Raw genomic sequence first — 13,334 nt, forward strand, 5'->3', positions numbered from 1 at the left:
TTGGTATCCTGGAAGTTTAAGAAATAAACCAATGTGTCAAGGTCATCAGCTAAAGCAGAATATCGGGTCATGGCAAATACTTGTCTGAGCTAACATGGTTACGTTTATATCCTGTGAGAGCTCAATGTTCCAATTAGCATGCCTACACTTTTTTATTGTGATAACCAAGTGACACTTCATATTGCAACAAATCTTGTATTTCATGAGTGTATGAAGTATATCGAGATAGACTGTCACATCGTACGAAAAAAGTTACAAGCTGGGATGATAAGTCCATCACATGTCTCTTCACATTATCTGTTAGCATATATATTTACTAAGCCTCTCGAAAAAATCAGTTTGTGACTTTGCGAAATAAGTTGGGAGTCCATGATATTTTGAGTGAAAGTATTGAAATTATTATATTTTTCATATAGATGTATATAGAAAGTGTATCAATGTATAACATATGATAAGACAATAATTTAATGTAATTATTGATAAATAGGCATAACATATGGAGTAACAAATTATATGAAGCATATCTCTCCAATTTGATTGTCTAATTGTATATAAACAATAAACATGAGTTGAATGAATACAAAAATATCATTTCCATAATATTTAATAAATATTTATATAAAATTTAGCAGAAATATTAATTGAACCAATTGTAGTTTATATCAACTAAAAATAATCTTAATTAATGTCAACTGAAAAAAAAAATGTTAACATTATAAAGAAAAATCACGTTAACTCTTGCTAAAAAATAACTCAATTAATATGAATAGAAAAATATCATATATTAATACTATTAAATAAATAATTATTATTAATTATTTGATTTTAAATATTTTATATTTAATAATAAATTAAATTAATCATTTCAAATAATTTTATTTTAAAAAAATTGAAAATAAAGGAATTTAAAATAAAATATATTCAAATTAAATCCAATTAGTAAAGTTCAATATTTGAACAAATGGATAGAATTCTAATATTCATAAGAATAGAATTTGAACTATTTCCTATTGGGATTTGGATCAAGTAGAATACATGCAATAAAAAAAAATGTTTTGTAGAAGAAACATTTAGACGTGGAGATAAAAATATATTAATTGTTAAGTACCGTTTGTTTTATTTGCTTAAAGTTTCTAGTCGTTGCAAAATTATTATTTTTATCTATAATTCATGAAATATATCATTGTTATTAATCGTTTTGAATAATGCCAGTATTACTATATCGTTAGGGTGACTGAGTGTAAAGACAAACCAAGATTTAAAAAATGATATTAACCAAAAAATTTGGTGTGTAAGTAAAAGAGTGTGAGGAATAGCGTAGCAGCTTCATTTTGAATTAAGAATCTTGTAGGAGTCATGTTTATGCAAAAATTAACTTTTCCTTTCTCTCTTCTTTTATTTTACTTCTCCTCTTTTTCTCTTTTCCAAAGCTCTTCAAAGCAATATGCTATTCTTGTCATTCCATTAATTGGTCAATAACAATATCACTTCTGTCTTTTCTGTTTGGTTGCAGACAAATCAGAATATATATATATATATATGTAAAATGTAAAATTCACTAATATTTTATTACTTTTAGACTTTTTAGATATATTTGTAATAAAAAAATATTAAAATAAATTTAATAATTTTTTTATTGATAAATATTATAATATTACAATGAATAATAAAACTATTAAAATGAGTAAGTATGAAAAATTTTAATATCTTAATCTATGTTGAAATTTCGTGTGTTATGTAAAAAAAATTAGTGAATAACTACTCCAATAAATTTCTTACTACATGTATCCATGTATCTAATACCTCTAAGACTAGACATGAAAATTAATTCCACGTAAAATACGAGAACCAAAAAACATATTTAGGTTTTTTTTATTCTATATACTGTATTATTTTCTCTTAACCGATTTTTGAATTGATGACCTCGCGAGCTGGGACAGTAGAAAATTTCCTAGGGTTCCTCATGATCAATGTCCTATAAATAATAATTAAGCAAATAAGTAAATAGAGTTGCATAGACTTGAATCTCCACCCTGACCCACAATTCCTGAATTTTCTTGTGTTGGATTTTGAATTTCCAGTACATTGTTGACCTGTATATTGGGCCATGGGAGCTTCAAATTAATTAATACTATGAAATAAAAATTGTAGCACTTTACCCTACTGCAATTTGTCCCTATGCAAAACAAAGCCTATCTTGGAAGATGCAGTTGTTAAACTCAAAACAAAGGTTCGGTTACCGATGTCTAAAGCAATAGTACTACTTCTTTCAAACTTATTGCTACTACATTTCAAGCAAACATTTAATATACTGCTTCAATACTTTAAATGTACACAACAAAACCTCTATTTTGAATATAAAAAAATCCCTAGTTTTCTCTAACTAACCAATGGTGATGGAAAAACTCTCCAGTGGGAATTTGGAGAAGACATGAAGCTGTTTGAGGATTGAGTGCCAGAACCAACTTGAAGCAGGACAAACCAACTTTCCCCTTAAAGCCACTGCACCAAAGGTTGTTACATTTTCACCTAAGCTTCAACCAATACATGATAACGAAGAAGACGTTTTTGTTAACTTACTTTTTTTTTGTAGTTTTTATCATTAGACAAGTTCACTAAACTAACTATATTTCCTTTCTTCTTTTAGTGCATTGTAAGTGTTGAAAATCTTCACTGTGACATGACAACTTTTTTCCACCATTCTGGTTAAAAAGATTATAAAAATTGTGATTTGGTTGCGATTTATAAATTAGCAGGCAATTTCCGAGGAGAAAAAGGTCTGAGATGCACAATGAATTGTGAGAAGATGAAAGATAATACGTTGTTTTGAACAAAAGGACAGGGTAGGGACCTATAATATGATTTCATTGTTTTTTTTAACCGGGCATTATATGAGTGGGTCACACCCTACTTGAACGCTCCCATCTCATCTTCACGGGTAATTTCTCGTTGAATTTAAAGACATTGTACCAAAATAATATTGCAATCTACCTACCCCAACACCATAACCTTCAAGCCTCTACGAACCCTTCATGTATTTTCTACCAGTAATTGTCACGTTTCGCTGCACAAGTGTATAACGGGTTTCATGTACCAAGGGTGCTTGCTTTTTTCATGACTCTTTTGTGAGTTTCTAATTTTCCACAGTGCTCTTACAAACATCAAGAAATAAAACAATACTTGAAGTGGATACTGAAAGATAAATCATTAAAAGTGGCCAGAATCACTGGTAAGTGGGTTAATCAAATTACACATACTACAGAATCTTTAGAAAACAACCTCTGAACTTCTGCAATTGTCACAGTGGTGTGAGGTTCTATTTTCAGCCTAACATGTTACTACTTACTAGTTGTTGAATGTTGCAACAAATGGTAGGGGGTGGTAGAGATTTGGAACAACAACTTGGTTAATCTAACTAACATAGAAGTAACATAATATATCATCATATAAAATAAGGCCTTTTAGTTGGATTTAGATTTAAATTTGAACAAGAAAAGGAAAAAGAAACGTAAGGGCCAAATGTCCTTCCCTAATACTTCTCAATCAGTGCCATTTGGAGAGAATAACGTTAACCTCTCCGTATCTCTAAACTCGTCTGATCCCACCAACTGATCCAATGTCAAATATCTCCTCCGCAAAGGTTGCTATTTTTTCTTAATCTCCGCATCTCTGTTTATTATTACTGCCCTCCGAAAACCAACAAAAGGAAACCACCTTCACTATTTCTAACCCCTATTCGCGTTTTGTCCTCAACTTCCAATATTCGCGCTATCATATCACTCTCAAAATGGGGAGAATGGGACAAGACTCAGACCCCAAGTCCAAGTTGGTATTAGAGATTTGCTCCATTTCCACGCGTTCTGTGGTATGTGCTCATCATACATTTCTCTCAAAACCAGCTAACGCAACATTCGTTGACTGGTATTGCATTATTGGAGTAAGTTCTTTACCTTTCTTGTTGAAACAAACCGTATATAGGTTCCCTTTTATGATGCAAAGTTTCTCCATATTGGGTTCTCATAGGTGGAAGAAAATGCAGGGGTGAATGCCATTCGCAAGAGGTACCATAAACTGGGTAGGTTTAACTGGTTATATATGGCTTTGTGAAATCTGGCATTCTCTCTCTTTTCTGAATAATTAGGAGCCTCTTTTTTCCCTTCTGTAGCCTTACAAGTTCATCCAGATAAGAATAAACACCCCAAGGCTGAAATTGCTTTCAAGCTCGTTTCTGAGGTATTTCTGTGATGTTTTTTTTCCTTTTAATTGTTTAGCCGCTAAGCCTGCAGGTAACATAACACAGAAACAATGAACATTTATTTTCTGGTGATTCTAAACTTTGAAGGTATTATCAACACCCCATGGTGGAATACAATCTCATCCCTGCCACCCTTTTTCTTGTAGGCCTATGCATGTCTATCTAATGCAGCAAAGAGAAAAGACTTTGACGTGGAGAGATATAAGCATTTCTGCATCGAGTGCAGAAGAATTCCGTATACATCGAGCAATGCCCCTGTCAATTCAGGTGGATCAGGTTTTAAGGCATGGCACATCATCACCAGGTCAAGATCTTTTAAACTTTGGAGAAATATTAGGGAAATGAGAGAAAGATTCATGGACGAGGCTAAGGTGATAGAGAACTGTTTGCGAACAAATTCAATGTCAAGGAAAGAATCTCCACGCCAAAATCCGGTTGGCTTTCTACATAGAAGCAAGTCGCTTCATAGATATGAGAAAGAAACCCCTGTTTTCGATCCGTCGGATTACCTGTACCAAGGGTACCCTCATCTGAGGAGCAATATTTACAAGAATTCTTCAACTTTTTGGTACTTGCAGAGAAATAGTATGCATCACAATGAAAAAGGAGGTGCTCTGCATGCCTCCCCTGTTTTTGAGGTCCAATCTAGGAGTTTGTTTGCTGGCAAATTCGCTTTTGTTCCGTCAAAATGTTAGCTAGAAATATTTAATTCACGCAATGAGATTGTCAGCCTCTCGCTTCTTTAAAGGATTACTTGCATTTCGTTTGAAATTGGCATGATATATATGCGTCTCATTACGAACCCCCAAGCGTAAAAAATGCATTGAAATAAAAATTAGGCGACATAGCTTTTAAAATAAAATTAAACAGTTGAACACAGTAACAACACATACATGTACTGCAATACACTGACTGTTAACACTACCTGGGATGCAAAATTGCTGCATTAAATATGCAAAAGTAGATCATTACACATCTAGTAATTCCCATGAACTAGCATTGTTTCTCCTGGTTGTCAAAATCACGACATCAGCTTTCTCAATCAAATTTAGTTTGTGCCTTTTAACTGTTTTCTACAAATTCAGAAAAAGTAGATGGTTACTGCCTCCACATCATAACTTGGCTACTGATCTTGTGCCACACCTGTCCCTTTGAGATATAGTCCCCTTTTCCATCAAGACAATTATTGGCTTTCTTGTTCTTTATGCTTCGGGTTCTTGAGAATTCCACGGTCAATTAAAGGCTGTAGCTCTTTTTTTACAAGTTTTTGCACTTTCAGATCTGGTGATTCTAAAAATGCTGAAACAATCTTGCAGCTGCAACCATATTGACATGACATGACAAAAAGAAGACGTAAGAAATCAATACTTTGCACCCTGATTTCATTGGTTAAAATCTGAACTAAAAAGTAAATGAAACTTACCTATGGCCATGCGCCCATAACTCACTTTTCCCTTTAAAAGCCTTTTCCCATAAGGTGGAAGCAAAGTTGGGGCAATCCAAAATCAGTTTTCTAATGGTCCGACTTGAATGGAAATTTTCAAGGACATGCTCCTCTTGTGAATCTGCTGGTTTAGGCATTGCTGCAAGAGAAGCTACTGCGTTGTGGAGAGAATTTATCTTATCATCCAAAGTTGGGAGCATTATGCCATCAGAACCCCCTGTTGCAACCTGCATGTGCAATTGAATTTAACAAGACAATACTTGGTAAAAATTTACTGAACTGGTGAGATTATAATATCAACATCCTCTTTATTACCTCATACAAAATCTCCTTGCCAAAATTTGACCGTAGCAGTTCTTCAACGCTCTCAATACATACATCAAGAAGACTCTGCAAAACAAGTTACAATAAAACAATATTTTCAGCACAACATCATAACTCACCAGGTTCCGCATTTGCCTATCATCAAAATCAGTACTAAGTTCCTTTTTAAGCGTATTTTAAGGTTGGGTGTACTACAACCTTTATCTAACTCATTGATTTATTTGTCATTGATTATTATTAATTTCTCCCCACTTTAATTTCTCTCAATACATACACATCAAGAAGACTCTGCAAAACAAGTTACAATAAAACAACATTTTCAGCACAACATCATAATTCACCAGGTTCCGCATTTGGATATCATCAAAATCAGTACTAAGTTCCTTTTTAAGTGTATTTTAAGGTTGGGTGTACTACAACCTTTATCTAACTCATCGATTTATTTGTCATTGATTATTATTAATTTCTCCCCACTTTAATTTTATCATAAATGTAGTATAACAACTAAATATTAGGTGAAGGGTATAATTGACTAATAATAGTCTTGATCTTTTAAAATGACATATACATCGATAAGAAAGTTGAAACTTAAAAAGGATCAGAGGTAATATGATTTATGTGAGCAAGATATAAAAGAAATTGTTGGAAATAATCATAACGAGATTAAGTAATATATTTACGTATGACATTATAAATGTGTGTAGGGAGTTTCACTCAATATTAACCTAGAAATTGTCCACTCTGCACTAAATCTATCAAGAGTAGACATTGTATATTACATGCAGAACCTTTTTATTCATTTTCTTGAGTAAAAGACCTAATTGTCCACTCTGCATTAAATTCGTCTAGTCTATTGTATGGATTATATGCAGAACCTAAGTATTCCTTCTCTTGAATAAAAGACCTTTTCATTCACTAGATTCTCTCCAACAGATCGCTTTCTCTCTCTAAATCTCCTGGTCTTAAACAGGAATATGTAAAGAAACTTTCTTTTATCCGAATTAAATCAGGAACAAAAATTAAGGAGAGACAAGCATCAGTACAAAACACAGGTTAAACATGTAAAAAATCAAATATAAAAGAAAACCAAATCAACCTACATCTGCAAGTCCACTCTTGATCAATAATTCCTGCCTTCTAACAAGTGGGTCTTTTTTCCCACTCTCAGCCAGGTCGGAATCATCCACAGAAGTCTTATCTTTATTAACTTCATCCACTGCCATGTCTTCCTTGGATTCTTCGTCACCAAGTGAAACCTTGATAGTTTCAGTAAGAGAGCTCTCTCCTGACTGATCCTGATAGCATCAAATGAAGAGTGTGACAAATATAGCTGCTTCTAAGTAACAAAAAGCAGAAAAGATAGATTAAAAAATGAACCTTCGGAGACAGAGAAGGTATAGATAAACTAAGAGTAGCAAGATCATCAGGACTGAAATAGCGTGAACTATTAGGATGTAATAATTGGAGTAAGGGTCGCCTTCCATTCTGTAAAATTCAGAAGTAAACAACAGAACAGAATTACAGCAAGAAAACACAATAAACATATACATAGGCATAAGAAGGATTTCTAAGAAGTTTTCTATTAATTCATGAAAACTATATTCAATTCTCCTTCATAATGCTTGTAAACATCAAAGGTAAAGTACGGTAGGACAAACCTTATCCAGAACAAGCTCCTTTAGAACTGACTGAAACCCACGAATGATTTCCTGCATCATGAATGCTTAACGCTTAGAAATATTTACTAATCATGAGAAAAACAGAATCATAACAAAACCAAACAAACCTTTGTTATCAGTTTTGTGTCATCGACAACTGAAAGAATGCAAACCAGCACCTGTAAAATTGATTATACAACTAGAAGTTAGGAGCGCAAACATGATTCTTTTTCACTGATTTCTAAAGTTGGTGTTAAAAGTATGATTGGTATTGTACTATACAGCTTACACAAAGCTGCTTTCTGGGTATGCGTACCTAGCATAAGGGGTTGAGTGTTATAGGGTATACCTTTCCCTTGTAATGTACTCCTCTCTCTTCCATATATATATATAACATTACCAGCCGAGAACAACTGACTGATTTTTATCCTTAACATTACACTTGGAAATATGCCACTCTAAAACAAGTTCTAAAGTAAGAATTACAGATAACAACTACATATGAGAAGTAACTATTGAGTCAATACACTTCAAGACAACCCAAGAAACATGAGAGACAGATAAATAAGTGATAGGAGAAAGCCAAAAATCACGAGGATGAATTCACACATGCAGAGTGGGGTTAATATACAAAAAAGGGAATGGATTCTCTGCAGTGACATTACCACTGCATGAGATCCTACTCTTTCAATATAATTCTTAAGAAAGTGAAATTTAAGTCTAGCTCAACTTCACAAAATTGGCTTCTAATGGCTTCACTATAATTTGACTTTATCTCCAGTCAATATGGACTCCAACACATCCCTAATGATTAGGAATGTACATCTTGAACATGAGACTAGGGGAAACCTAATAACCGGTGACAGGAGGTCCAACAAACTTAACTTGGATAGAGTCTGAATGACTCTGATGTCATTTTAAAAAAAGTGGAATTTAAATCTAATTTAACTTCATAGATCTGACTTTTAAGGTAAGATTTGCATAAACTCTAATTTGGTTTTATCTCAGTCGATGTGACCTTCTTCAACAATAATATATTTCTATAATAAAAGTGAGATTGTGCAAATTAAGAAGTGGGATCTTAACATGACGTACAGATGTCAGTAGTGGATGTTTGGCAGAAGAATAATACAGAGACAGTTATGGAATATTTCTAGAGGAGGGGAAAGAGGAAAGGTATTTAATTATTCAGAATTTGTGATTTTAGTATTGGCTGGTGTTTGTACTCTCCAGGAAATCCCAAATGAGAACTTCCTTTCATTTACTTCTCTGTTGTGTTTGGCCAGTGGATTTTGGGAGTTTTTCTTCGACTTTTAGAGAAATAGCCTCCATTGTTTGAGAGAAATCCAGTTTTAAATTTCAGAACAGTGCATTAAACAAGCATGGAAACTCATACAAGCGTGCACACCTTTCTGAACCCTGGATGTTTAGAAAAAACAAATCCCTATTAAATGATTTAGGTCCATATGATTCACAGCTATTTCTGAATTTTTTAACTATTTAAGGGTGAACTGTGTCACCAGGTCAAATATTTTTTCCCTTTTATCTGTGCCCAGGGAGAGGCGCCAGCATGAATAATTTAGACTCAGATAAAGGCACAACTAAATCATGAATAGGCTGGGTTAACAAAAAAGCATAGCCTCACAGTCGAATTACTTACCATGCACCCATATTGATGATAAGCTGTTTTGTCTACGTGCCCCTTCAATCCTTTGATAATCTTCTTTCTTTCCTATAAATGGAGTGTAAAGAACAATCATATGGTGTTTATCATAAAGAATACTCTAAACATTTCTATTGATAAGAAAGATGTTGCTGGACAAACCTTAGCATTTCCATATTTTACACACAGAATTCCAATTTTGGCTCCATCCCTCGTACCAATCATTCTAACAATGAGTGGACTTGATAACTGTTGGATTATATCTGTGACAGAGGACTTTTGAAGAAGTTGATTTAGATACTATTGCCCAAGGTGAAATTTGTTGCAAAAATAAAAGGCATGAAGAAACATTGGTGAAATGGAAGAGAGGTACCTTGTCAGCAATGCTAAAATATTCCAGCAAGACTCTATGTAAGATAGAATGGTCAACTATCCCTTTCTCTAAAATTGGCTGAATCACTGATGTCATATGTCGCAAAACTGAACCTTTCTGTAGCTTCAACTTGGACATCACATCTAATAATCTGACACACAATAAAAGCTAAGGAAAAACTCCAGCAAGAGAAAAACAAATAAATCACCATATTAAATTCTTACACATCCCATTAAAATCGGTAAAATTAAGAAATTAACATCAATTCTGGCAGGAAAAGAACTAATCATTGCAAGGAAAACTGTCCTTATCATTGTTTTATATACATTGCCAGCTTCGTAGAATAAAAATACCAATACAAATTTCACAAGAACTTACTCATCTACAAGTATCTAAATGAAAGTTGAGATAAAAAAAGATGGACTATATTTCCCTAGTAATTTATTCAAAATTAAACTTATTTCAAATCATTCAGTGTAACACAAAGTAGTGGGATATCAAGAAAATAGTCAGAAACTAATTATATATTGAATAAATTTTAGTCCCCGGTTTCTCTAATCATGGTGCTTCCAGAAAAACCCCAAAAGGCATTCAAATATAAGCAGGTCTCAAATAAATAAATAAAAGTTGGAACAGAAGGTTCATCTATCTTTTCCAAGTAACTTTTGCAAAGGTAGGATATGTCCTTATGCATTCTACCCCCTTCAATGTCAGATTCCAGTAATTATTTTTTAAAATTATTTTAAATATAACTTATAGTGATGTTGAATTGTAGACTACCAACAACTAAGTCTTTACCTGCTCTCTTTCAATGACACTAGATCCTTAAACAACTGAAGTTCTGTGGAGTATAATTCCAAAAGCAGTTCTTGCTTTTGTGCAGCATTTGCTAACTCATAAGCATGCTCTACAACTGCATCACATGTAGATACACAAAACTTATTGCAGGAAAGTTGACTTTGGCTAAAAGCTGAATATTAAAATTATTAACAATTTCATATCATGTTATGGAAAATCAGCAGAAAATTAGTGAGGAAAACTAGTATTGGATTTTCTCTCATTGTTAGTAGCAACGTTTTAAATTTCAGGTTGGAGCACCTAGTGGTTGGCTTCAAAAACACTTTACCAAGATAGCACATGGGAGAACAGCTGCTATTTAAAAAAGATTTATAGTTTATGTAATATATACTATAGACATAGAAATTCTCAAAAAGATAAAAAAAAATAAAAATTAGTAACATTTTATAATTAACAATAAAAAGTCAGTTGTTTTAACAAAATGTACAAGAAAACACCAACAGAAGTCAAATAAAAGTTTCCTAGATTGCAATTAGCAGTCATCATCTTCTAAATCCAAGTCTTCTTTACCATTATCACTATTATTACATCTATATATTTCAATTTTGGAAATTAAAATCCCAAAATAACCCTCCAAAAAAGTCCTGATGTCTCATTTCTAAGGTATTTTTTGTAATCAACAAATGGCACCATTCTAGCGCCCAATATGGTCGCTATTCCGCTGCTACAGCTGCTGCACTAAACCTCTCCAGTACATCAACCCCTGTAGCAGGCAAGGGCCACTCCACACTGCTATAGTGTGCTATTTAAAACCATGGTTAGTAAAACTGCAATCCTAAACAATTCAGATCCAAACCATGAACACCTGCAAGCAAAATACTACCCAAACCAAAGTTACATACCAACTGAGCCAACCATATGACGAAGAAGAGGAGCAACGTGACCATGGAGAGTGGAGATAAAGCCTGCTAGTTGTTTCTTGGAGGCTGAAAAAGGAGAGTCAATTAAAAGAAAAGATGACACTGACAAATAACTACGTATATTTCATATAGACCATACCGTTGTCGAGCATCTTCTTCACTAAGTGAACAGCATAGGCATTGTATGCTAGATTTAGAAAATGTGGAGAAAGCTCTTCAAATACTGTATCCCTTTCAGCTTGAGAACAATGCTTGACACAAGTCTTTAAATTAAAACAAAAAGAAAGCAAATTATTTAAACTGCATGCTCTTCTAAAATTATGTGAAACAGAAAATTGAAAAAAAGTATATACCAACAAATATACCTGAAGAACACGAGATGAAATGTGAGAGCCAACAATCTCTGAAATCTTCCCCTTCATCTTTTGCAGAGCTTCTGTAACTAGCCTTCAATTATAAAAAAAAGTCTGAAGTAAGACATAATAGGGACAACAAGAAGAAAAACAAAAACGCTTAGCATACCATTGACAATGAAATGTCAGTCCCTAATTTTTTTCTTAAAGGAACATACTTAGCTCTGTCCTCTTTAGCAATTTCATGACGTCTCATTTTTTCCCATAGACGTGCAAGCTCCTGTATAGAATTAACCAAAATTAAATAACACCTTGTGAATTCTCAGCAATAGATGTGCAAGAAACTTGAGTTATAACCAGGGTTCTAAATTGCGGACAATAACAACTGTTGCACCGCAATGTTGTTGGTGTGCTGCAACAGTCCGCAATTGCAGAATAAATTTTAATCACGTAAAATTAATCTTGTATTCTAATTGTTGAAGTGTGATAGTGTAGGATAGTAGGAGAATATCAGAGCCGTTTGATGGTGGCAAATTTGGCAAACTACACAAACTCTTCAAATAAAATAAAAATTTATACCGCCTAATGAATAAAACATAAACCAATAAATCAGAATAACTGTATAATTCTTCTTTCCATTAGTTGGAATCATACAATAATATCACGCCATGAGCTACCGCAATTTAGAAATATGGTTACAGCACTAAGTTCAAGTGACATAATACTTTAAAATATGAAAAGGAATGTTCTCACTTGTTCAAGAGTATAATGTCGCCTTCTCTTCTTTTTTCTGGCATCCGCAAGTTCCTGAGATGAAACACACTCTCTCAGCTAATCAATCAAAACAAATAATCTACAAAATTTTCGCTGATCAACTAGCATAGAACAAACCAAAAATTGAACAAACTCCTTGAACGATTCCAGTATGATTATCCACATTACAGGCACATATCGAAATCATAAATTTGCAACACGCTATTTCGAATTATTACAATAAAGAAGAGAAACCTTGGCATGAATACGACGTTCTCGGCCAGTAAGAGGAGGCATCTGCTGCTTCTTGTCTTTGGCAACAGAGTGCGGTTTGTGCTTCTTTGAGACAGCGAGATTGGAAGTCTTGGACTTAGAGGGAGATTCGTGAGTTTTGTTATCGAGTCGCTTTCTCTTTTTTGTGTTTCCGGCGTCCTGCTTCTTCGCCGCCATTGCTCAAGCTCTGAGGTTACGTTTGCCGCGTTGAGTCACTGGCACCTAAAGCTCGGAGGCGATCCCGCGGGTTTACGATTACTAGGGTTTATACAAAATTTTCACATATGTTGAGATATATCGAGATTTATGTTTTCGATAGCGTTATGCTAAAATGTCATTTTTGTCCTTTAAACCGTAGTAATATTTTTAGTAAATTTACACTTCAATCTCTGTATTTTAAATAAATTATGCTCAATATTTTTATTATTTGATTCTGAGAAATCTCTGATTTTTTTTAATTATGCATAGCATCGTGTGCATATTACGAAAATCCCTTTTTATGGACTAAAATTCAGTATCT

At 33.6% G+C, this 13,334-nt stretch overlaps 2 protein-coding genes across 2 annotated transcripts; one reads left to right on the plus strand and one right to left on the minus strand.

Moving 5' to 3' along the window:
• The first annotated feature begins 3,560 nt into the window (after positions 1–3,560).
• On the plus strand, positions 3,561–5,026 carry LOC137806977 (Chaperone DnaJ-domain superfamily protein). The gene is made up of 4 exons (XM_068607382.2): positions 3,561–3,937; positions 4,024–4,075; positions 4,166–4,233; positions 4,402–5,026. The coding sequence occupies exons 1-4, from the start codon at positions 3,788–3,790 to the stop codon at positions 4,948–4,950; spliced, it is 819 nt and encodes a 272-aa protein (XP_068463483.1). The 5' UTR covers positions 3,561–3,787; the 3' UTR covers positions 4,951–5,026.
• A 52-nt stretch (positions 5,027–5,078) lies between these two features.
• Positions 5,079–13,128, minus strand: PUM24 (pumilio 24). The gene is made up of 17 exons (XM_068607381.2): positions 12,797–13,128; positions 12,542–12,595; positions 12,007–12,068; positions 11,801–11,882; positions 11,575–11,698; positions 11,418–11,501; positions 10,516–10,630; positions 9,718–9,868; positions 9,507–9,620; positions 9,342–9,413; positions 7,810–7,860; positions 7,682–7,732; positions 7,401–7,508; positions 7,124–7,318; positions 6,015–6,089; positions 5,679–5,926; positions 5,079–5,571 (listed from the first exon to the last, which is right to left on the minus strand). The coding sequence occupies exons 1-17, from the start codon at positions 12,989–12,991 to the stop codon at positions 5,439–5,441; spliced, it is 1,914 nt and encodes a 637-aa protein (XP_068463482.1). The 5' UTR covers positions 12,992–13,128; the 3' UTR covers positions 5,079–5,438.
• Between the last annotated feature and the right edge of the window lie 206 nt (positions 13,129–13,334).

Source organism: Phaseolus vulgaris, chromosome 3 (assembly GCF_051622355.1).
Source record: "Phaseolus vulgaris cultivar YP4 chromosome 3, ASM5162235v1, whole genome shotgun sequence".
In the NCBI taxonomy this organism is placed as follows: domain Eukaryota; kingdom Viridiplantae; phylum Streptophyta; class Magnoliopsida; order Fabales; family Fabaceae; genus Phaseolus; species Phaseolus vulgaris.

Excerpts from the sequence above, each read along its gene's own strand:
- LOC137806977 (XM_068607382.2), top strand. The coding sequence starts at position 3,788 with ATGGGGAGAATGGGACAAGACTCAGACCCCAAGTCCAAGTTGGTATTA. Across the intron at positions 3,938-4,023 it reads ACTGGTATTGCATTATTGGA|GTGGAAGAAAATGCAGGGGT; the intron begins GTAAGTTCTTTA and ends GGGTTCTCATAG. Across the intron at positions 4,076-4,165 it reads CAAGAGGTACCATAAACTGG|CCTTACAAGTTCATCCAGAT; the intron begins GTAGGTTTAACT and ends TCCCTTCTGTAG.
- PUM24 (XM_068607381.2), bottom strand. The coding sequence starts at position 12,991 with ATGGCGGCGAAGAAGCAGGACGCCGGAAACACAAAAAAGAGAAAGCGA. Across the intron at positions 7,733-7,809 it reads ACACAAAACTGATAACAAAG|GAAATCATTCGTGGGTTTCA; the intron begins GTTTGTTTGGTT and ends TTCATGATGCAG. Across the intron at positions 7,509-7,681 it reads AGGAGCTTGTTCTGGATAAG|AATGGAAGGCGACCCTTACT; the intron begins GTTTGTCCTACC and ends TGAATTTTACAG.